At 42.9% G+C, this 24,603-nt stretch overlaps 1 protein-coding gene across 1 annotated transcript in view; it reads right to left on the reverse strand.

Moving 5' to 3' along the window:
- Positions 1 to 24,603, reverse strand: part of LOC138620730 (electrogenic aspartate/glutamate antiporter SLC25A13, mitochondrial) — a 45,048-nt gene that overhangs the window by 2,364 nt on the left and 18,081 nt on the right. The window contains exons 7-16 of the mRNA XM_069698150.1: positions 24,343 to 24,481; positions 20,592 to 20,685; positions 19,394 to 19,478; positions 17,004 to 17,088; positions 15,437 to 15,595; positions 13,590 to 13,642; positions 13,011 to 13,091; positions 7,862 to 8,002; positions 4,818 to 4,956; positions 803 to 961 (exon numbers count right to left, since the gene is read on the reverse strand). Coding sequence (XP_069554251.1) covers positions 803 to 961; positions 4,818 to 4,956; positions 7,862 to 8,002; positions 13,011 to 13,091; positions 13,590 to 13,642; positions 15,437 to 15,595; positions 17,004 to 17,088; positions 19,394 to 19,478; positions 20,592 to 20,685; positions 24,343 to 24,481 — 1,135 coding nt within the window. The remainder of the gene's footprint in view (positions 1 to 802; positions 962 to 4,817; positions 4,957 to 7,861; positions 8,003 to 13,010; positions 13,092 to 13,589; positions 13,643 to 15,436; positions 15,596 to 17,003; positions 17,089 to 19,393; positions 19,479 to 20,591; positions 20,686 to 24,342; positions 24,482 to 24,603) is intronic.

Consider the following 24,603-nt stretch of genomic DNA (forward strand, 5'->3'; position numbering starts at 1 on the left):
AGGGTATAAAAAGTTTCGACACGATCTACCTCGTTTATATTTCTGTTCCATGCCACGGCAAACATTTGGTCCATGACATATGGGACGACAGAATTACTCCTTATCAAAATACAGATATAACAGGTCTCGTCTATAAAAAAAAAAAGCTAATAAAAACCACCAGTAATAACATTGTACTTCTGCATACTTTCAAATAACATTTATGTAAAAACTTCAGTGAATATTGTGGCAGAAAAAAATGCTAGAAGACTAAAGTTTATCCTCATGAAGGATCTTGTTTCTGATCTGCCAGCCAGGTCAAACAGCTAACTTAGACTTCATCATCATCATCATCAAAGACGAAAGAAAACCAAATGAAGCTCATTTCCTTTCTGAAAAGTTGCTGTTTCTGCCTTATCTTTGATTGTTTAATGTTCATATCTGGTATATTTTAAAAGAAAAATAACTTGGAATAAAACATGTTGATTAAATATGTTTATAACTGGCAGACATGAAGGGGATGTGGAATTATTTTTTTTTAAGCCCTGATTGGTGCCCGCAGTTGTTTTCTAAGCCTGCATATCAACCGCCTACCTGAGGAGCGAAACACTGGGCAGAAAAAGTCACTTGCTGCTGCTTGTAAAGCTTAAATCTTGTTCGCACACAGTCATGCTTGAAGAAAACAAGAAGATCGGCATTTACTAAGATTTTCTCTCATTTGGTTCTTAGCACCTCGTAAATATCAGATTGTAAAAAAAGTGTGTGTGTGTGTGTGTGTCCATGTGTCCTTTTCATTATGAAATGTTTGACTGCATGAACGTACCTCCAGCTCCTTTCCAGAAGGTGCGGGCTCCCTCTTCTCGCAGAATCTTCCAGAAGCAGTCCACCAGGCCGCTGTAGGTGGTCTGGCCTGCTCGCGCCGCCACCTGTAGCCTGGTCTTGATCACGTCTGCTGGGGTCACCAGAGAGGCCGCTGGCATGCCTGTGGGAAAGAAGCAACAGCCGTTTGATCGTGGCTTGTTGTTTGTTTTTGTTTGTTTTTTTTTTTTTTTTTTTAACAGTCAGATGTGTTGGATTGTAAATAGAGCACAAATTCGAACAAATGAGATGATTTGTAGAAAGCAGCCGCCAGCGATCGATCGATCACCATCTTACATTTCATATGATAAAGTGGGTTTTAGCGCCCTTTGTTCCCTCTTTTAAAGCATCTTGGATCTTGACCATCTTGCAGTAAGTTTGTCGCATACATACACTGTACACAAGTAGGGGCCGGTTCCTCTCACTTCACCATCAACCAATCCAGGCTATTATTTAATCTCTACCTTTTTTTCTTCCTTTCCTCTCTCTCCCACTTTTCTTACAGCCGTTTGAAAGGGGCCAGACAATGGGCGGTAATGAGAGCAATGCACACTGTGCCCCGTGCCCTGCTGAAAGTGACTGGCTCACTAAAGGGAGGGACTATAAGGCCCCCACTCCAGCCACTTCAGCCATGAATGGGCCCAATCATCGATGGCTTGGTCATTACCATCAACTGCCCTCTTGACGATTTACTCTGACTTCTTGGTTTTTGTAACGGCCAAACGAGCTATTCAACGAGCCCGATCAACTCAGCATTAGGTAGCAGACTGGCACCCGGTGGAGACTGACCACCTGCACTGAACTGAGGGAGAGGAGAGGAGAGGAGAGGAGAGGAGAGGAGAGGAGAGGAGAGGAGAGGAGAGGAGAGGAGAGGAGAGGAGAGGAGAGGAGAAGGAGAAGAAGAAGAGGAGAAGAGAGGAGGAGGAGGAGGAGAGGAGGAGGATGAGAGGAGACAAAGAATACTACATTAAAGTTCCATGTTTCTGCTTAAATTTGAGAAGGTTTCAATCAATACTGAAAGAGCTCTTTGAAGAGCTCAGTCCCCGAGCTGTGCTGCAGGGCTGGAGCTATCATTTTTATTTACAGATTAACCTCTACAACATTTTAGGCTCTTAATTCCGATGAGAAAAAAACTCCCCCCCCCAAAAAACCTTTAAATAGTACAAAACAAAAAGAAAAAAGGAAGAAGCCTGATGGCCTGAGCAGATGTTGTGTGTCCAGAACAGACCGAAATAGCACAATTAAAATATGGAAAATAAAGATGATAATACTATATAATGTCCAGTAAGCTGACAAATAAATACTGTCTCTAAAGCCAAGGTGTCTTCAGATGCCTTGTCCAAACATATTTATTCACATTAAAAGGGGCTCGGAGGAGTTTTTTATGTTTACATTTAGCATTGTGTTTACAAAAACTCACCGCACTGAATGCACTTCTTCAGGAAAAATGTGCAAAACTTATTTAAATCATGAATTGTTTACTTTTTCCCTTCTTCGCTTCCAGTCGGAACCATCTTCGTCTTTGTTGGTGCATTTCTGTGTTTGCTGCTTTGTTACCACCACTAAATGTGGATCAGTGAACAGGAGAGAAATCAGCAGCAGTCGATTGATTCTTCGATAAATTGACTGTTTCGGCTCTACGTGACTAAACTGGACACGTTCGTTTTCCTGCCATTAACACGAGTGTCCAGTTGACCTGTTAGTCAAACGATTTGACCTGACAGTGGCGCTGAAGTCAACTTGAAAGGCTCCTCAACGATATTACACAATATAATCTGGAAGTCATTAATACTGCTGCCGTATTTCATGGTAATCGTTCAGTAGTTGTCAGAACAACATTAATGCTCAAAATCCCTCCTTCCACTTCTAACATGACGAGCTAATGCAAGTTGGAGATGGCCAACACTATGTTCTTCACAGACCAGAGTAATGCCTAGCTAAATAATGCTGTACAAACTGAGCGTGTAATTCAATTTCCTGTGCTGACTGTAAAACACTAATTGCCAGAATGCTGCGACCGCTGATAAATATATGTGAGAGAGGGGATGATAAATGTGTCGAAATAAAGAAAAAAATCAAGAAGTCATGAGGCTCGTTTCAGTCTGTGGGCCGTGGCTGCCAGTCTTGTGGTGGGAAACCAGGGTAAAAATGGAGGCGGGAGGCAGGATTTATGATTTTTTTCCGTGTTGGGCCACGTGCCTCTGCATCAAAAGAGAAAGTGCTGCTGACACATCTTGGAGGATTCAAAACAAATATTCGGTCTTTTATGCTGATATTCCAAAGTTGTTGTTTTTTAACTTGGCAGGGTTATTATTGGTGTTTTCTTTAGGGATAAATCTCGTATTAAAAGCCTGCTTGGGATAAATCATATTTTCATGCAGTGGATAAATCTGTGGATGTTTCGCTCTCCCTGGTCTCTTTGCTCACTGTTATGTCTGAGCTACAGACAGGACAGGACTGTTCACCCTGCAGAGTGAACATGCATAAAGTATGCACAACCATGTTTGCATCTGTGTGTGTGTGTGCGCTTGTACAATATATTAGGATTGGAAAGCCTTCCTGCCGGCTTGGTTGGCAGGCATGTGAGGCGCTTCCCTGCAGCACAGCTCCAAACCCCCAGTCCCCAATCACCGAGCAGCGCTCTAATTAGCAGCTACCGCCATGGAGCCTGTGGTCGGAGGCTTCCTGGCTTCCAAACTTGGAGCTCTGCTACTGTTACTGCAGGCCTGTGGAGGTCTGAGGCTCGAGCTAAAGGAGACCAGCTCTCTCACACTTTGTTCAAAACGGGAGCCGATTTTCATTTCAGATTTCATTTCATAAACGCCGAGGCTCTGCACTTTGCCGAAGCTTTGTGCCTCTGTCTCACTTGGAGGGGTCGGATACTCAACAAGGCAAAACACTGCTTTTCAAGTTATGGACAAACACCACAAGGATGAGCTAATAAAATGCAGCAAATGAACTGCATCATGAGATCATTTGATGATAACGGTAATGACAGATAATAATATATATATATATATATATAATAACAGATAATAAAAGGGGAGTTGTACTTTCACAGATGTAATTTAAAAGATACTATTCTAATTTAATACAGCTACAATCAGTTGTTATATATTAACAACGAATCCTATCACTTGCATTTAAAATGGTCACTTATGGCGATGAACCCACAAAGACAAATCATTAAACTCTGCGGTTGGTCTCTGCTACATTAAGCATTTTAGTGTCTTTCAGCTCCATTGCTCTTTCCGGACCAAAAACTGTTTTGGTTCACCCTCGTTGTGCCGATCTGTGTTTTAGTTGCATCAAGCAGCCGCCTTCAGCTAAAAATCTTTTAAACCCACTTTACACTACATGCCCAAGATGATGCACAGAATCAATAACACCAAGTGAAACATTTCGTTTTTTTAGATGACTAAAACAATACATGCTTTTTTTCCCTCTATTTAAAGAGATTACAATAAGAGGCAACATTCTATTTTCCTGTTTCTTTTCTTCCTTTTGCCAAAAACATGGGCTGAGGTTCGTTGAACAATCTTCGGTATCGGTATCAATACAGAGACCTTGACTTTGATACCAGTCCCTCCCTAAACAATATTTGTTTCGATTTAAATTTTATAAAATCCCCTTTAACTACATTAAAAAAAAAATTAAAAAAAAAAAAGTGTGTTTCAAAATGAAAACACGTTGCTGTTGGATGTAGCATGGGTATCAAAATTTGGTATCAAATGACAACAACTTTTTCAATGAAAGTTCGGAACCCAGCGTTGAACGTCCATATCGGCTACAGTACGTCCAGAAAGCACTCGTACGTGCTTCTGATTTTTATTCAAGGACCCTGCTGGTACGGTCCTTACAAAAACTGTTTTGTTGAAATAATGTTATCTGGAAACTAGTTTTTACATCTAAACTTGATCCTTGTCCTTTCATTCCTTTTATGTTGAAGTATAAAGGCTGTGGGGATGAAAGTACTTTACCTGCCAGAGCTCCAGCAAACAGCATCTTGGCTGGCCCTATTTGTCCATCCTCCTCACTGAAGTAGGTCTTGAGGTGGGCATAGCAAGGGAAGTAGATGGCTGAGAAGGGAATGTCCCGCAGAAAACAAGCCTTGGATCCCTACAAAGAAAGTCAGAGGGAATCGAGACACTTTGCGCCATCATACTGGGTTGAAAGTTGAGCATTCAGAAAGGGAAAACAAAGACAAGAGTAAACAAAAAGCGGAGCACTGGAAGAGTAGCGGAGCCCAGGGGATTCAAACCTTGATGTTTGGCTGGAGTCTGTCAAGATGGATTGTGCTGAAAAGCCACACAATGAAACTCTGTGTTCACAAATCAGATTTAAGCATCAACTGATGTGACCACCAACAAAACAACTTCTTCCAAAAGACTCCTGGAAACTTTAAAGGCAATGTGAAATATCGACCATAACATGAGAGACAAATCATGTCTATCCATATGCAAATTATCTGTGTCCTCAGCAGCAGGTAAAGGAGGCAGTCCCCAAAGCTATCAGAGGGAGAAAAAAAAAAAAAGAGAGAGAGACAAACTGGCTGAGGAAGATAGCTCCTTGTCTGCCACTGTAAACAACACTATATCATCAAGCCTATAGAGTTTCCTGCTGTATTTCAAACCTGTTGGCCCACTGCCACCTTCTTGACACAGCAACTACAGTCAACAGAGGGCGTTTAAAGAACTGAGTAGAGTCTCCTTGTTTAGGACAGGCTTCATTTAACTCCTGTGGGATAATCTTTTGGTTCCTACACACACACACACACACACACACACACACACACACACACACACACACACACACACACACACACACACACACACACACACACACACACACACACACACGCGGAGGATTGGCAGATACCTGGGCTATCTCTTTCCCTCTCTTTCCTCTGGCACTTCTTGTCTACCTGTCCCTCCTGGCTGGGGCCCGAGTGGCTGCTGAAAGCTGGGAGATTCTATCGAGGCAGGACAGACAAGCAGCGTCACAGGGACTGGGACTGGAAGCTTTAATATCAGGGTAACGGTGTTGGGTTGGCCGATGCACTGGCAGAGCGGAGGCTGGGAGCCAGTTTGTATAATCCATTAAGATGAAAGGCCCGAACTTAGTTTAGTAAATCTGTGATGTTAATTAGAAGCAAACTCGCATACAGTGACACATGAAACATCACCTGGGCTGATATCTGCCCAGTGGCAGCTTCCCCCCAGTGATGAATGGTGGCGCTAGAGCGTTAGCCACCCTACCAACCGGTAGCTCCACCAGCGGAGGGTGAGCGTCAGGATAATTACCCTGACAAAGGCAGCTCTGTGCCTGGGTGCAGCCCCTCCGGAGCCAGCCCGTCTGGGGCTTGCAGGCTGGAGCTCGTCTCCTCCCCCCCCTCCACCGCCCCCACCACCACTGCCAACACCGCCACTGCTTTCTCAATGCACTTTGTCTCCTCTCTGTGCACCAGGAGACGAATGCAATTAAAGTATGTGCACGAGCACGAACACATTCACATCCACTCATATTGGTGACATGGCGTTCAGCAGCATTCTCACAGACAGGTGAATGGAGACAGCAGTTATGTGGACGGACACACACACACACACACACACACACACACACACACACACACACACACACACACACACACACACACACACACACACACAGAGCAACAGGTAGGCAGGTAGACAGAGACAAGACGAGGCTCCACATTCTTTTACAGCCTCGTTAACAGACCGAAAGGTTTACATGCAGGTTGTCTGTGCTGCTGACAGGTGGCCACATCAGCCAACACATAGACAAATTACTCAGATCAACTGAGTCACAGTCCAGAGTCCTGCCTACAGAAGACTCAACCTTCTCTGGAGAATAGTCTACTACCAGGAATGTAACGACAAACAAGGATACGCACAAACAAAAATGCATTTTTATCTCAGTAAAACAACACAAATTAAATTAACCGCAGGTATTAGACTGACATTTTCACAGTTGTTTGTGTTTACATTTGAGGCAGAATCTCTCCTGCCAAGCCCCATTAGGACTTATTTGTGTAATTCAATTAGCCATGCTCCGTTTCACCCCCAGGGCTGATGCCCTTGTCAAGCCTGCTAAGCTGCTAATGTTAGCAGCAGCCGAAACTCATCCATTGATTCAGCCTCCTCTGCCAAGTGTTGCAGCTGAGCAACTTGTTGTAATGACAGACTAAAGTCGGAATATTTACAATAATGATGATTATTAAAAACAACGTATTCTTTAATACACAATCATATTGTTATATTAGGCCCTCGTATGACTGTAATCTTTCACGCTCGCTTTACATTGTGTTGGTGCACAATATCACAGAAGCCTGGCATGATCAAACAGTGAACTGTAATTTTTAGCCCTCTGCCACTGAAAAATACCAATTATGGCAATTAAGGTTAAATACAGCTTTTAGCATAAATTGTGCCTTTTCTTGTTCTCAAACAGACCACATGGAATTGTTGATTTCAGTGATAGCTGATGTGGGGTAAGGTAATATGTATAATTGTGCAAGAGTTAACGGAAAAATCACATAAGACTTAGTCATAGCAGGGTGGATAAAAAAATGGATTGTTGAGAAGTGTTGACATCGATGAAAATACAAAGAGTTGATCCAGCTATTTGCTGATTAATCTTGTGGCATCAATTCGAGCTTGAACTTAGTGTTGTGCTTCTGGATTTTCTCCAATAGTGTACCCTTCATTCAAAGGTTTAGTGTGCAGGGTTTAGTAGGATCTATTTGCAGAAGTGGAACATAAAATTCATAATTATGTTTTCATTAATGGGTAATCACCTGAAACTAAGAATTGTTTTCACTTCCTGAGAATGAAGCCTTCATATCTAGCAGGTCCTCTTCCACAGAGCACGCCACATTGCACAGTTGGGTATTGGGTCGAGCTGAGAGCGGACATATGTCAGGAGCGTGTTTGTGACATCACAAATTTATACAAGTCCAAATAGCTCGTCCAAACAGTTGCTGAATATGAGGTGTTTTTCCCACCTTGTAAAGTCCGAAGAAGCCGAGGTCCTTGATGACGGACAGAGCGCTGACCCTCGGGCCCGTGGTGATCTCTCCTGCCACCTGCAGACGGATCTTCACTATCTCCAGAGGGTTTGTGAAGATCACCTGGGATCCACCAGCCTGAAGGAGCACGACGAAAAAGGTGAAATGACCTTCAAGAACACAGTTAAGGACACAAAAACGTACTTTAAATTATGCGGTTAAAACTCAATTTTAATGTGTTTAATGTTAGAAGAGTGCAGCTTGAGATCCACTTATAAGTGTTCATTTCAACATAACACACTGATTGAATGAAACAAAACATTAAAATACAATCAAGACAAGAACAAAATGTTACTGTTATCTTGTTTGTATGCAGTTGCAGCATGTGATGTAAGAGTGTTGCAGCCTCAGCAACCAGCTTCAAAACAAACAGTGGAGAGGAAGAGGACGCAAGAGAGTCCCAGGAAATCCAGGCGATGCAGAGGAGTCTGTCAGCTGTTTCTCTTCATCACACACACACCCTGCGGGGACTCTGACTTCTCCTTTTCTCTCTAACCTCTCACTTCACATCATCCTCCAAACCTGTACTTGTGAGGGGAGGGTAACAATACTTGAGCAAGTTCAGACTGGTTTCTTTGCTTTTTTCTGGTCAGCGGGGCTTTTAAGTATAAGAGGTAGCTGCTGTGACAGAGCTGCGGCAAGACAAACGTTCTTTTACTGTGGAGTCCGGGAACATGCCAGCATTTCCAGAACGCTTGAGAAATGTATACACAGTTTGAAGATTTTTATTTGGAAAGTGATCTTCTTCTGACTTGTAATTAGCATTTTCCTTTCAGTGTTTCTCGAACTCTCGTACTCTGAATGTCTCCTCAGTATTATCTCTCCCCATTTCATGCTTTGACCTCCTCTCAAACGATCTCTCTCATCTTTTCTAATATTGTCTGTCTCTCGCTACGGTTGCCAGTGGTTACTGTAGCTACACGCAAAAGGGCGGCACATCGCAATTAGATAGCAATCGGTTGCTATGGTGCCATTTCTGTCTTAAATAGGCCTGGCGTGTTTGTTGTTGTTTCTCTCTCTTTTTCTCCCCTTCCTTCATTTGCTTCGTTATGAATGATGGATTGTGCTGGTCGCCTTTCGGGAAGCCATCAAATTTCAATCTGCAACATTGGCAGCTTTTTGCTAAAAGTCCCTCCGTTTTAAGCGTGACCATGTATTGCCTGAGAGAAGAGAGGGAGGCGAGAAACACTGAGATTATAATCGTCTCATTGAAGGTGCGTGCAGCCGGTTTTTAAATAACACAGAGTATAGTGGGCTCGAGCTTCCCTTCCAGACCCAGTGAGAGGCGGTGAATAGCAAGACGGCTGCTGCTCCAAAGCTGCTTCATCTCACAGCTAACTCTTCATGACTTGTTTTATGGAAATAACCTAGTTGATTACATGCTGGCTAATAGCGCAAGCATTAAGAGGCTATTGGCCCCGGCCCCTAACAGTGTTGGCTGCTTCAATTGGATTCTAATGAGACTGGAGATGGAGGAGATGGAGATGTTGTTCACCCGAAAAGAGTAAACAACAACACTCAGAGAGATGAGTTGACAATTATCCCTGACAACACGAGGGGAAAAAAAAAAAAAAAGACTGACAGAGGTCGAGCTTTTTTGTGCACTTCACCATCCCACATTAGTATGGAACTGTGGAAAATAACTTGAAAACTTGAAACATCCCGGACAGGACAGAGACGAAGACAGAACAGAAAGCAGAGAATCAGACAAATAAACAGAGAGGGCTAATGAGAGAGAGAGAGCGAAAGAAATAAAACAGAGGAGCAGTCAAAACAAGAGGATTGAGGGAAGGTCGGGATGGAGGCAGAGAGGTTGAGGGTTGTGATTATGGACTGACAGCGTCGGCGGTTCTCTGATGATTCCCAGGTAATTACAAGGCAAGGTGATCCTTGGAAACCTGGGACGTCAGCACCTTGTGCACGCATCGCAGTTCCTGGCTATGTGTGCTGCAAAACAGAGCTAAGTAAAGTTTGAAGTTCCCCCTCCCACACAAATACACCAACGCCAACCACTCACTTACAGGAGATTAGCACGAGCTAAACACATTAACCACCATCCACAAATAATACGCACACTTTCATTTGTGGCTGGGTGTGTTAGATTCACCGATAGTGTGTTCATAATTCACATCGGGCCTAAATAAGAAACTCATTAACAACCAAAATGTAATACATTTACAATGACTCTGAACAAAGTGTTACTGTACTCTGACTACCTCACTCCTCCTCTCAGCAATGACCCAGTAAGTATTTTGTGTAACTTAAGTCCCAAAATGCAGGCCAGTAACTGCCAGATAAGCATCCCGCCAGCTCAGTAAACGGAGCATGCCATTCTTACCAAATAATCATTAGAAACTGGCAACCCACACTGGAGCTTAACAGTGCTGAGCCACAGGTTTGGAGAGGGAAAGAGGAGGGAGGAGGAGAGGAAGGCGTAGGTGAGGTGAAGAGCATATTAAGGAGAGATATAAAAGACCAGAGGGGCAGACGCAAAACAGCACCTACAGAAGGACATTACTTTTAGAAAAGTCTACCTCACAGACAGTGAACATAAAACATTGTTCTCTCTTTCTGTTCCTTTTTCCTCCGTTCTTTTTCTTTATAGACTGTGGATCTGAGGCTGACACTGTGGTCCAAACCAACACTTTCACAGCTACCAAATGATATAAACAGATTTCATGTGCTGTGGCTGGAGCCTCGCTAAAACAGGGTTCAGGAGAGTTTGACGTGTGTGTGTGTGTGTGTGTGTGTGTGTGTGTGTGTGTGTGTGTGTGTGTGTGTGTGTGTGTGTGTGTGTGTGTGTGTGTGTGTGCGTGCGTGCGTGCGTGTGTGCGTGCGTGTGTGTGTGTGTGCGTGCGTGTGTGCGTGCGCGTGTGCGTGTGTAAGATAAAGTGGCAGGCAGAGTGCAGTGCCAGCACTAACACCAGGGCCTCAGCCAGGATGAAAGGAGCTGTCATGACGGCTCACGGAGGAAAAGAGGAAAAATCCATCCGTCCGCACTCCTCTCCTCTACATTTATCCTCTGTCCTCTCTCTCTCTGCGTCTGTTATGGTTCTGCTTTTGAATCCATATGGGTTGTATAAAAAAAAGAAAAAAGAAAAAAAAAGAAAGAAAAGGCAACCAGTATTTTTCACACCCAGGACAGTGCAGAACATTTCTTGACTATATTTACTTTCCTGCAGTTGGTGTATTTTTTCCATTTCTGTCTCTGTCCAAACTTTAAGTTACAGCAAATGTACTGTGCCAGAACATTTCTCAAACATATTCCCAGAACTAATAAGGTCAATTGAATGTGCCTGAGTGGAGCTAAACCCATAATGACTTGTGTATCCTGAAATACTTTGCTTTAGTGATCAGCATCAAAAGAGGGTTCAGTGAAAGACCTTCTTTCATTTGCTTGGGCTCAGGCTGCCAGCCTTGGAGTACTCACTGTGTGTGAGTGTGTGTGTGTACATACATGCGTTGGGGGTAGACTGTGACAGCTCAGTGATCAAAACCTATGATGGGAGGGGAGCAGGTAACAGAATGGTGGGGAGGGGGCTCGGGTAGCAGCCGCTGTCAATCTCGGTCTCTGTTTGTGTGTGTGTGTGTGTGTGTGTGTGTGTGTGTGTGTGTGTGTGTGTGTGTGTGTGTGTGTGTGTGTGTGTGTGTGTGTGTGTGTGTGTGTGTGTGTGTGTGTGTGTGTGTGTGTGTGTGTGTGTGTGTGTGTGTGTGTGTGTGTGTGTGTGTGCACCTGTGCGCTCTTCGGTTTGTTAAACACACACACACACACACACACACACACACACACACACACACACACACACAGTTCTGCGAGCATGTACAGTGTGCGTGTTTGCTCTTTTATGTGTGATCTGTACAGGTTCCATCAACAAACAGCGACTGCTGGACTGCAAACAAGTCCGTGTCTGTCTGCTCGACTGTCGTAGGGGCAGCACTCAGAAGACAGGTCAACATAGTTAAGAGATGCATGCTGCCCGAATACTGTACACATGGCCAGTGTACTGTACAGCATCATTTTAACACAGTGCACCTTGAAGAGCCTCGATGATGAAAAAGGGGACAGAGGATCTGTACACTGAAATATATTCGTTAGAGAACTTAGTGAAGTTCTGAGGAACTTCTATTTCAGTGAATACGTGTGATTGTTAGATGTAATTAAACCGTTGGCTGATCAAACCAATTCCCAACACTCTCTTCAGTTATCAGAATTGACATAGAAACAGACACCATAGTGACACAGTGCAGTCTACAGTATCTAATACCTGTTCTTCAATACATTTCTATTTCCACTTCCTTTTTCTTTGTAAAAACAAAACAGTGATTTATGGTGCATGGAAAACAACGGCTCACAATGAGGCGCATAAATACCTTATCTTGTGACTTGTAGGATCCAATCAGTAAGTGAATGCTCTTTATTTTTCATATCTGTCCAGACTAATATATAAATCCTCGCGTTTTCAGACCAAAACGGGAGCAGCAGGGTTTAAAAACTCTCTGTTTTAAGGGTTTGAAAAATCTGCAGTAGTGTGAACGCTAGGCATAAATGTAGCAGCATTTTTGCGTTTTAAAACGATATTGCATTCTTGTACATGTAGCCTAAACATTTCATCTATACAGTTACACAAAAAAAGAAACAAACTGAAATCTAGGTTGCTTCTTTAACAATCGTGCTTGTCAGTCAGGACATAAACATGTCACAACATTGTAATCATAATAGAACACATTTTTATCACATTATTATTATTATTATTGACAATATATTAACCAACCTTATTTGATTCAACTGTTTAAATTTGAGTTGAGTTAGTAAGGATTTTAAGATAGTAAGAATAAAACGGAAAGGGCCAAATAGCATTTGACCATTAAGGAGGTCTGCTAATAATAGTTTCTTAAATCAGGTTTTGGCTGAAAGTTTAAATTGTCGGACCTCTTGAGTCCACAAAATATAAAAAAGCTCCTGAATGTAACACCTAAATTGTGTCCAGATCCTTACCACTCACCTTGCTCTCCACTTTACCTACAAACAAGACAATAAATTATCTTTGAGAAATGACACGAATGTAACAGTTAATGTAAAACTTACACATCCTCCAGCCATGATCTCAGAAGCCAGAGGGACTGTCCCGTCTTTCTGTCTGGTCTTTCCTCGCACAAAGTCATTTACCTGTAAACATGAAAGTTATGTTTTAAAGCTACTACATTGGACCATAATATAAAGGGTTTAAATGTGTAAAAAAAAAAAAAAATCTATCAAATAAATTTGAATGTGACTTTATTGTACTGACAATGTTTTGTTTGTTGATTAAATTCGCAACAGAATATTGTAACGTAACATCTGTGGCAATAACAGGAACACACAGCAGCAGATACTGATATACAGTATGTTGCCATGACAACAGTAATGCTAATGTTGCACGCCACCGTGTATCACAAAGGTTATATGCTCTGAATGCTTTTAATCCAGATGTCTGGCTGACGGAAAATAAATGCAGGAATATGTGAAGGTTAAGCAGGTTATGAATGTAACTATTTATTGATTTATGTGTTACGTGTGAAGCATCGCATGTTATAAAATCCGTCCACCAGATTAAAGTGATGGAAGAACCTCATGGATCTCCGTCTGGTGGAATGTGCGTGCACGCTTCCTAACACACTGACTTACTGTGAGCTTTATGGCTTTCTCGGGCGCCACACCCAGTAGCTGTGGTACCAGACCTATCATTAGGAAACGACAAGATGATTAGAAAAAAAGAGTGCTGTGGTACCCCTACTCTTACACACAAATACTGTACATATACATATACCACTTCCACACACTCCACATCAACTGTGGCTTCCCGCTGCATGCGTCCGACCGTGCAAGATACCCCCGACACTAATGAAATCTATTGATGTGGAGTGCGGGGACATCAGAGGAGCAACACGAGAGAGAGAGGAAGAAGGGGTAAAGAGAGGATGAAGAGAGCAAAGCTGCTTCCCAGAATAGGAAAAAAGGGCAGAGTATAAAACAAACCAACCAAAAGTTTACGCAGACCTCAATTACAACCCAGAGTCGGATAAAAATAAACAAAATAATCACAACAGAGCACAATGAAACTTGGCCCCCTACCCAGCCCCAAGGCAAAGGAACAAACACAGTCAATAATCCGCAGCAGTCTGAGTGTAGTGAGGCCACACACGTGCACACAATCATATACTCAATTTGGAACCTGGCAAAAGGACCTTCTTGGACTTCATGAAAAAGCAGGCAAAATTTTGTTTTTTCCAAAGACTTACATGCTTTTATTAACACAGAACATGAGTGGATACACAAAAGGACGGAGGAAATGTAATTTGGCAAAATCATCCACATAAAACTATCCCTGAAAAGATGCTCCTGTTTTTCTCACACAACAAAAATCTTTTTTGTGCTAATTTCTATACTCTTCCTGCAGCAGATTTTTCTAACAGTGAATACACTTATATTACATAACTACATCTGTGCTGCCAGGATACCTGTCTGGCCATCTACCTGGAGCCAGACCCGTCTGTCTCTGTGTCGACGAAGCCACTTCACTCTTGATAGCCTTTATGTTTCCCACAGAAATTCAAGCATTCAAGTTTCCTCTCGGGAACCCGGTTCTGTCAATCAAAATCGTGGGGTTTCAAAAAGGCCCCAAGGGACCTCTTTTAAATCCTTCTTTAATCTGACCTCAACAATACAGACACACTAACCGCAGTTTCTGAGGACAGGGCAGGTAGTCATTACTGATGTCTTGGCCTGGTATGTACGTACCTGCATGCCCAAGTAGTCCACTGAATGCCTACATACTTGTGCGTCTGCTCAGTGTCTGTGATGTGTTTGTATGAGTGTGTAGGTCTAGAAGGGCGACATCACTCCATCGTGATACAGGCCCAAAGGTATGTGGCCTCGCGTGTGACGTTCATTGTCTTGCCCTGAAAGTCCCCAGCCAGCCGGTAATCACTTCAAAGAAGACCGGTCAACAGAGAAGTGAACCCACACCGCCCTCCTGTCCACCCTACACTTTTCTTCTCCTCTAGTCTCCTCTCGCTTCCCTTCTCTTTTATTGTCCCCACCACTCAATTCTTCTTTCTTCTCTCTCATCTCAGCTCTTTCTTCTTAAAAACCTCTTTTTGAAGATTTTTCACTGCTTGGGAGTTGTTTTTCCAGGAAGCTGTTTTCTTCAATCCAATTTTGGGGAAGGATTCAATTTATTTTACTTTTGACTTAATGACATCTGCTGTATGTTCAACCTACATAAACTGTTTTCTACTTGCTGAGAAAAATGATCTGAAAAGTACCAGTTATACATCCTATGAAGTAAATGCCACACTACACCAGCTGCTGCACTATTATTGCAAGATAAATGTTGTGTGGAGTCCTCAAAGATAGCATCAAATATGTAGTTTGCAACTATATCATATTAGAAATAATTAAATGTAGGTATTCTTTCCGACTACGCTTAAAAAAACACCGCAGGTTCAAATTCCCTGTTAATGCACACTGACCTCGGTAAAGGCCGAAGAAGCCCTCGTAGCGCACCACCTTCTTGAAGCAGTCAAAGCTGTTCTTGTACATGAGCTCTCCCACCAGGGAGCTGCTGCTCCTCTGGTTCTGCATGCGTGTCTTCACCAAATCAATGGGGTACACCGCTGTGGCTCCGACAGCTGCGGGGAATAAAAAAAACATGTTTATTTAGATACGAGTTAGTTATGAGGGTATATTTGGTTCATTATATTAAAGCTTTTCACTTGATCATGCCATCTTTGTCGTCCCAATGCCTTAACCAGCATCTGTACTGTATGTCTCCCTTGTGTTTTACATCAGCTATCGAAAAAAGTACTGCAAACATGGATGACAACGTTCTCTTTCAAATATCTTCATAGTACAAGTGATTTACGAGATGTTGTGGCAAATAAAATGTTCTAGTACGGAATACATGAATGATCAGAGGCCTGTCGTAAGACTCGTATACACGGAGTATAAAACTGACTTAAGAATTGTAATGTCTAGATCTTAATGATGGAGTTTAAACGTGATGCCAAAACTGAAATGACCCACAAATAAAGGGAACGGGTAGTCTTTTAAAGCAGTTTGGGAGTATTGTTTAAGGTAATCATCAATCAAATCTCATGAACAGGTGTAGTATCGAAATACACAAAACATTTGTGCCATTAAGAGAGCTTATGAAAATGTATTCAATGCAAAACAAAAAGAAGTGCAAACAAAATTCACACGTTAACTCTCAATATTTTGGAGTGAAAAAATACTGAAACTACCTGCATTGCAAAATACCAAGAGAGACAGGTGAGAAAAAAATGTTTTGGTAATTTGGGTGACCTGACACTTTGAGAGGAGGAAGAGGAAGCCGAGGAGGGGAAATCTGTGGAAGCAATGTTAAGAAAGATGTTTAAGTGTTTTGAGTTGCAGTGTCTTCGACCTGTCACTCGGACACAAACAAAAAGAAGCGACCCAAGGCGACAGACTTAATTAGAGAGAGACCAAGAAAGAAGAAGGGATGGCAGACCTGTACCTCCTTATTAAGCTGTCTCCTTTGGGATAGAAGGAGGAGGAGAAGGGAGGAATGAAGGAATGGAGGAGGAGGAGGAGGAGGAGAGAAACAGTGGGGTGTCTGGAGCCAAACACAAGGCCCCTGCACCACCCTTCACCCCCACCCTCATTGTCTGTCTTCTGATCACTCACACAGGTACAAAGGAACACACAGGAGGGTTTTCCCATGGCACACAGAGTGGAATGAGACAGCACAGAGCGATACTGAGGGATGGGGGGGAGGAAAGGGGGGAGAGATCGGGACAGAGAGAGAGAGAGAGAGAGAGAGAGAGAACAAGAAAGAGAAGAGAAGCTTCTCTTTAAGCAGGGGAGTGACCGTTGCTCTTGTAAGGAAGGGAGAGGGCAATAGAGGGGCCATTGTCCTCTCTCTCTCACCCTTTTCTTATGAGGACAGCCGGGAGGAGGGGGGGGGGGGGGCAGGTAGGCAGGCAAGCAGGTAGGTGGATGGGAGGGTGGGTGATGGGGGTGAAGGTATGCAGAGAGCCAATGGGGCGTGACTCTTACCCCCTGCTACGGAGCCAAGAGTGAATCTGTAGACCGACTCTGCCACCTGGACAAGGATGGGGCGGGAGCTGTCACCGCCCAACTGCTGCCGGAATACACAAAGAGAGACAATATAGACATTAGTACAGAAGTAGACAATGAATGAAGACAGTCAGACAGAGCAGCTAAAGAGAAACTTCACATCGGACAAACTGCTGCTTCAGACATGGCTGTTTCTCATAAAACACTGCATTCAACACGCCTAATTCCACCACCCAGAAAACTACATGACCACCAAACCAACTCTTGTTTCTTATCTCACCTGCTGTTTAGAGTTTAACAGCAGATCCTAATTTCATGACGTACACTAATATGATGCACAATTAATAAAATAATACTCACAAGAAATGGAAAGGTGAAGCTGCTAGAATATAACATTATGCTTTAATTGATGGGATGTATGAATTAAAGGTAAAGTTGCAGAATATTGAAATGTTTCATATGCAGTTGAGACACTTATTCTAATCATGTGTTTAATAGTTTTTTGATCAACTGATTGATTGTTTAAACTGGTGGGGGCCATTATTTCCCCCAGATCAAAATGACATCTTCAAAATGTTTATTTTGTCCAACTAACAGTGAAAAACTTAAAGAAAGTTCATTTACAGTGATACAGAAACACAAGAAATGAGAAGATAATGTTTAGAATTTTGGCTTGGAAGATTACTTCAATGATAAATGATCAAAACAGTTCATTTGTTGCCAATCAACTAGGTTGATAGGTAGCCCATCTCTGTTGAACTTTGAACCTAGAAGCTTCAACTAATTACATTTCTAGTTTAATAGATGTGTGTTGACTTTGGATTAGAGTTTATGGTTAGAAATGTGGAATATATTTTTGAAATTTTTAAACAAAAATAGAATGTTACATTAAACAATGTTAAACTATCAATTTATATCCTTGAATGTTTTCCTGCCCTGTTTGATTTCTGTGAGTCATACATCAAGGGTTTTTTTTTCCAAAGTTGATGAATATTTATAAGTTCATTAAACAGAAAATGTGTGAGTGGTTGCCTCTAATTCAAGGTATTGATTGTGTAAGATTTAACATATATATCAATGCTGTCTTTTTACACATTTGATTTACTATTATTTATTTCCAGTACTCATATGTAAAGCCAACCACATAAAAGTGGGTATTCAGGTAACGTGGTGCTCATCCTCACCACACTATGCAAACAATAACAGCCACACTCCCATCCAGTGAGGGACCTGTTGCCTGGGTGGGGGAGGGGAGGAAGGGGGTGGGGTGGGGGTCTCTAGAACAGGTCCACCTGTCACAGCGAACCCCCACTCTCTCCAAACAACCTCCCCCACTTCATCCTCCTCATCCCTGTCTGCCTGAGGACGGATCAAATTTGGCAATACCACTGGGATTTTTGAGGGAGAAAGAGGGAACAAGTTAACAGGACATAAAGAGAGAAAAGGCAGACTGACAACCACGTATAAGAGAAAGAAAGAGAGAGGGAAGTAGATCAAAAAAATAGAAATGGAGAGAAGTAGCAAAAGATGAGGCGAGAGCTCCAGCTAGCTGGCGGCCAGCCCCAGAGCCTAAACCACAAGGGCCTAAAGTGGCTCATTGTGGTGGGACTGGCGTCTGTGTAGTGCTGGGCCCCTTTGCTTTCTCCCCTTTGGCCCCAGCCTGCTCCAACATGGCCTGGCCAATCCTTCACTGTAGCTCTGGAACCCACCAGGCAACACAGCTCTGACCAAACAGCCTGAGAAAGAAAACACTCATCTGCTCATCTGTCCATACGTGCATCCGTCTTACTTTACTTTGTTACAAATTGCTCTTGTTAGCAAGCTATTACTTGCAACTTGAAGCATGTTTGACTTTCATTAGGCCTTGAGGATGGCTCGACTTGTCTTTATTTCCATTGAGTTGCGAGTATGTTTTTTTAAGACACCAACCACATGCCAAGAAGAGATCCAGCGGTGTTTTCACTCAAGAAAGTCTTTCTAAGTTCAAGTCTACGATGGGAAGTTACTTGAACACAATTTGGTGAACTTGAAAATGAGCTGGGCTGATGAGAACTGGCCGACTGGTATTCTGGGGGCAAACTTTCCTCTTTATACCGGACTAAACTCGTTTGGATCTGTGTCTTCTGTATTTCTTTGAACCAGTATCTCAGTGTATTAATTGTCTACTGAATGCCAAAATCAAAAATCAAAGTTATGTTTTGTTTTGGGAGATTAATTACATGTGAACAGGAGATATCATTATCCTTGATTATAAATCTTAAATCATCTGCACGTTGACATTTCAGCCCAAGAGAATGTATCGAGAAGGAAACGAGCTGCCGGTGTGGAAGACGAAACCAAACACGTCAACAAGTCTTCATATTCTGTACCTTTCTCTGGACCTCAGCCAAGTTGTAGGGCAGGGCGCCTTCCTCCAGCGGGCCGATCTTCTCAATGTCCACTAAACCAACACGACTGGTGAGGTGAAAGAGACAGGAGAGAGCGAGAAGTTTTAAGTAATTCTCAGAGGCTTATAATATTTTATCCACGCATCACGATGTCTGTGACTTTTGCTGGTTCAATTCTCTGTCAGTGAGGAGTAACTCAAGAGTTTATGGATACTTTGCAGTCGTTCTGTGTGAAAATACTTTGGCACTGACAAATCCAGACCTGTGCTTGGAATGACTGACTTAGACAACTGATCTAAAGGGACTGGCAACTCATATTCATTTATCACTTCATCCAAGTACAACAAAGATATTCGATCTTTGGATGCCTTTCCACTGCATCTCGTTAACGGTTCCAGAATTCCCAGGCTCAGGAAACTGGGAATGCCAAATCCCCCCACCACCACCACTACCGCCCTCCTTTTCTGAATATTGGGGCTATTATCTCTCACATCTCCAATCAAGGGGAGTGGAGAGAGCTATTAAAGTATCCCATTGCCCAGAAATAATAATCAGGTGGTGTCTCGGGCCGGGGTTAGAAATTATGAGCGCACTGGTTGGGCCGCGAGGCAGACGCAAAGGAAGTGGGGGAATGTGAGACATATACAGTTGTTTTGTGCCACGGATTACAGGGACTGGAATTGCCCCCCTTTTTTAATTTTTTTTTTTAAATAAATGGGAGTTTGGATTGGGTTCGGACTGAAAGACGATTCTCTGGTACTTGATACATGTCTGATTCTTTTGAACCATTGCAGGTTTGAGAAAGTGTGCTTGTCTCTCTGAGGTTTGGACCCCGGGGCTAAAGATGCACTTTGGGGGGCAAGTTTTGAACAATCGACCCGTCACAAACTCCCTGACTAGCTTGGGAAAGACCGAATTACTAAAGTATGAGTTCAATTGTGAGCCGTTATTACTTACTACACCTGCAACACAGTCACAATTCACGAAAGATTTTCCTCTTTTTTGTGAAACATACGCTGAATTAAATGTAGAAAACCAGCAATAGCGGTGTCCAAAATATGGTCACATAATCATATTCAAGCTATTACATAAAAACTTGCATGATCCTCTAGCTGAATAACTCAGTTGCTTGTGTATGAACAGCATATAGTGTGTGTGCATGTCTTTATGTCTGTCTTACCCACGAGGCTCTGACAGGTCAGCCAGCTGGAAGAGGATGTTGACCTCCATGGGTGTCACCTGGCCAAACCTCTGAGCTGCCACGATGAACTCCTCTGCAAAGAAAGGGAGATTCTTATTTAGTTGTTATGATAATGATGAGCGCCACATCATGAGATACAAACAAATATTTTCAGATATGCCTACATATTTAAACACTGATATATTTCCATTGCAATATATTTTCTGCCTATAGGTCACAGTAGCAGCAAACTTGGTCAAATTTGTCTCCTCAGCTGAACCTTGGGGATCCCGAGGTATCCTCCACGCAACGTGGGATATTTACTGTATAATACCTCTGGTCTGTTCTGACAACCTCCACAGGGAGCATAATGACCAGAAACCCAAACCATCTCAACTGGCTGGTTTTAATGCAGAGGACCTGCACATCAACTCTGAGCTGCCTCTAAATTTCTGAGATACCAACTCAAAGCTCATCATAGGACGACCACAACATTAAGTCCACATCACAACAGACAGGACGCGAATCTGCCTGCTTCACTATACCTTCACTTGTAAGCAAGTTCAGAGATGATTCACCTTTCCAACTCTGCACACAGACAACTCTCTCTTAACCCAAAGGAGGCCAATTGCCTTTTTTGGGGGGGCCTAAAAGTTGAAACTGATGACAATGATCTTACCAGATAGCTGCTACCCGCCCTGGTGCACGCTGAAATCTAAAATCATGCCTGATGGAACCAACACAACTACTTCATCAGCAAACAAAAACAGTAGACTCTCAACTCCTTGGCTATGACTTACAATTGTGTTCAGAAAATTATAAACTGAATAGGAGACAAGAAACAGCATTGGTAGATCCCAAAGCCCACTGAGATAACTTTTAACTTAATGTAGAGACCGGTCTAGAAGGACGAGATGACTTGGAGCAACTCGGGCACAGCAGTTGGTGGCAGCAGTTTCAAGACAATAATGAATAGCTGGCCCACTTCTTCACAAGCAGAACAGCATGGGCACTGCTTCTCCAAGGTGGACAGGTAGCTGGGCCTTGCTAAAGTGTTGCATTGCTTTATGTCCCCGCTGTTCTGGTTACTGCAGAGGAACACACTTTTTTTCTTCAACTACTGTCACTCACACCAATTTCCCTCTGAGTGGTTATAATTTACTAGTAAAAAGTGTCAAAGCATGCTGAAGAAAATAGAATAAAAAAAATATGGCCATGGAGAGTTATGTCCTTTGAGGCAGCTTTAGAGTTTCGTAACTTAAGACCGGCTCTATTGTTGGGTGAAAAATGAACAGGTTGACTGTAGGCTGGTTTACAGTGGAGGAGTCAGCATTGTTTGACCTGCTTTATTCAAAGAGCAGCAGGCTGGGGTTGTGACAAAGTCGTCCTACACTGGAGCCATTCACCCCGCCAAGGCTCAGCTTACCCCTGAGGCATGCTCTCTCTCTCTCTCTCTCACACACACTCACACATTGATGGGTACATGCAGGTAATGCTCACAAGCATTTGGGCCAGCACACTTACACAAGAATGAACTCACACGCACGCGCGCACACACACACAGGCACACACACACACACACACACACACACACACACACACACACACACACACACACACACACACACACACACACACACACACACACACACACACACACACACTAAGACACAGACTGGTTTTGTCTGAGATCACAGATCACAGTGCTGATAACCTGTCTACCTGTAGCCCCCACACACAGACACACACACACAAATACATATCTATGCACATACAAGCCTGACTAAACCTTTATATCACCTGCTTCTTTGTAAAGTCATATGAACATTACTCTATTTAAATGATAAGCAGTTACACATTACTGCCATTGCCACACTAGTAGTTGATAGTAGGAAATCGATGTATGCCATCATTTCCAGATTGATATGCTGCAATGTAGGGCATTTAAACAGCTAAATATTAGTTATCAAGATGCAAAATCATGGGGTATGTATAGTGTTAATGTGTAGTATTATGCTTGTATTCGAATTCATCGGAATCAATCCAATAGTGGTTGAGACATTTGACTCAGAAGCACTAATTTCAAACTCATAATGGCGCTAAATGTCTGCGAACATCTGCACAAAATTTCAGTCGTTTCAAATTCCATCAAGTGGTCAGTGTGTCTCATCCTCAGGAGAACCTAAATGGGCAAGAAACCCTGCTGTCAAAAATATGATCACTGCGACTTACATTTTAGAACAATTGTTGGTGACGGCTGTAATTGGATCAGTTCTGACAGTATCTAAAAAAGATGCTCCGTATATAAACATACTTCAACACACACCTGATTTTAATCTGCTAACAGAATCACGGTCTTGTGGTAGAACACTGCTGGCTCAATAAAACGTGTATTTTATAAAGGTCTGCTGTGTGTGTGTGCACACAAACACTCACACACGTGTGTGCACTCAATTCTGTGTAGGCGTTAAGCACTGTAATGGTGTCTCCAAGGCAAAACAGTGGCCTTGTTGCGCATAAGGAATCAATCAGGATTATTACGCATGTGTGCATGCTTGGCAGTGTTAATCTATTTGAATGCTTGTGTGTATGTGAGAAAAGAGTGTGTTGCAAAATGCACACGCACTTGACACATGCAGATGTGTGTACACTGTGTGTTTGTGAGCCAGCAGTAGTACATGGAACTGAGCACTTGCAGTCCCTGGGGAGGCCTTAATGACTCAGGGAGTGGAGAGTGGATGGGTGGTGGCAGCGGAGGTCTGGCTGGCTACGGGCCACCACCACTGGTCGAGCCAAGCCCAAACTTGGTGTACCCACGGTGGGAGCAGCCGGGAGTGTATGAGCTCTGGATTTGGGTCGGGCATAGTCCACACCCCTGATAAGGCTTTCCGATAGCATCATAAGGCTACATTAGTGGCCCGGAGAGATGTGGGGAGAGGTCAAAACGGTTTCTTAAAGGCAAACAGAGAAGGAGAGTGAGTCAGAAACAAGGAGACAGAGAAAGACACAGAGAACCGTCTAGGCTCCCAGCCAAGTATTGAGGAAAGGAATGAGAGACAGCAAGTGGAGCAAGCAAGTGAGGGAGATAAGGATTTAAAGGAACTAACTATGGGAGACAGAGAGATACTTAAAATAAGTATTTTTTTTTAATTATTTAGTAGCTTTGAATCTTTGTATACCTTTGTAATCTTTTGAATAGTAGTTTAGACTGCAGAGTTAAGGAAAAGGATCTATAATACTAACATAAAGTGCATTTGATCTAAAGGGTGTGACCACAAATTGTAATTTCAAAAGTGGGGGCATAATTTTGAAGATTTTTACCCGTTTCTTGAATAATTAAAACTCTCATTTTCAACCAGAAACAAGGCAAATAAAGTGGTCCTCAGATCAGTGCCAGGATGTGTAATAGACAGGACAGGCATCCTCAGGGATTGTGGGTATGCAGTACGTGTGCTGTGTTGGATCCAGCTCTCCCATTTAAATACCACCGGGAAGGAAGAAAACCAAACAAAAACAATTTTCCACTCGCCCCTTATAACCCACACAGATGCAAATACATTGTCTGGAAAGCACATTACTGTCTGTAGGACAAGACTGTATCAGTTTGTGCATGTGACCACATACAGTGAATGCCTAACATTTGTTTTGTGAGTGTGCTCTGTACGCTGTTTGCCCTATTGTACAACAAACTCATTAATGTACATCTGCTTATTGGCTGCCTGGGTTAATATCATTTTTCCCTCCTGGGTACCTTTGGTGACTTCCACATCTCGACGGTGGCCCGCCAGGGTGCTGTAGATCTTTCTAATAAGCTCCATGTTGTTGAGCAGTGAGTTGAAACCGTTGAAGTAGGAGAAGCTGACCTGATGAGACGTGCTGCCCCCTGCAACCTGGGAACGGAAGAAGAGGGGCAACATTGCAGTCAACAGAATAACCTACATCAACTTAAACACAGGCATTCATATAGACATTCTCATTATGTAAATACACATAAAGGAAAAAAAGAAAAATA

This window comes from Brachyistius frenatus, unplaced genomic scaffold (assembly GCF_029030835.1).
Source record: "Brachyistius frenatus isolate BFR_SWC_R1_liver_20210118 unplaced genomic scaffold, ASM2903083v1 Contig_2, whole genome shotgun sequence".
NCBI classification, from domain to species: domain Eukaryota; kingdom Metazoa; phylum Chordata; class Actinopteri; family Embiotocidae; genus Brachyistius; species Brachyistius frenatus.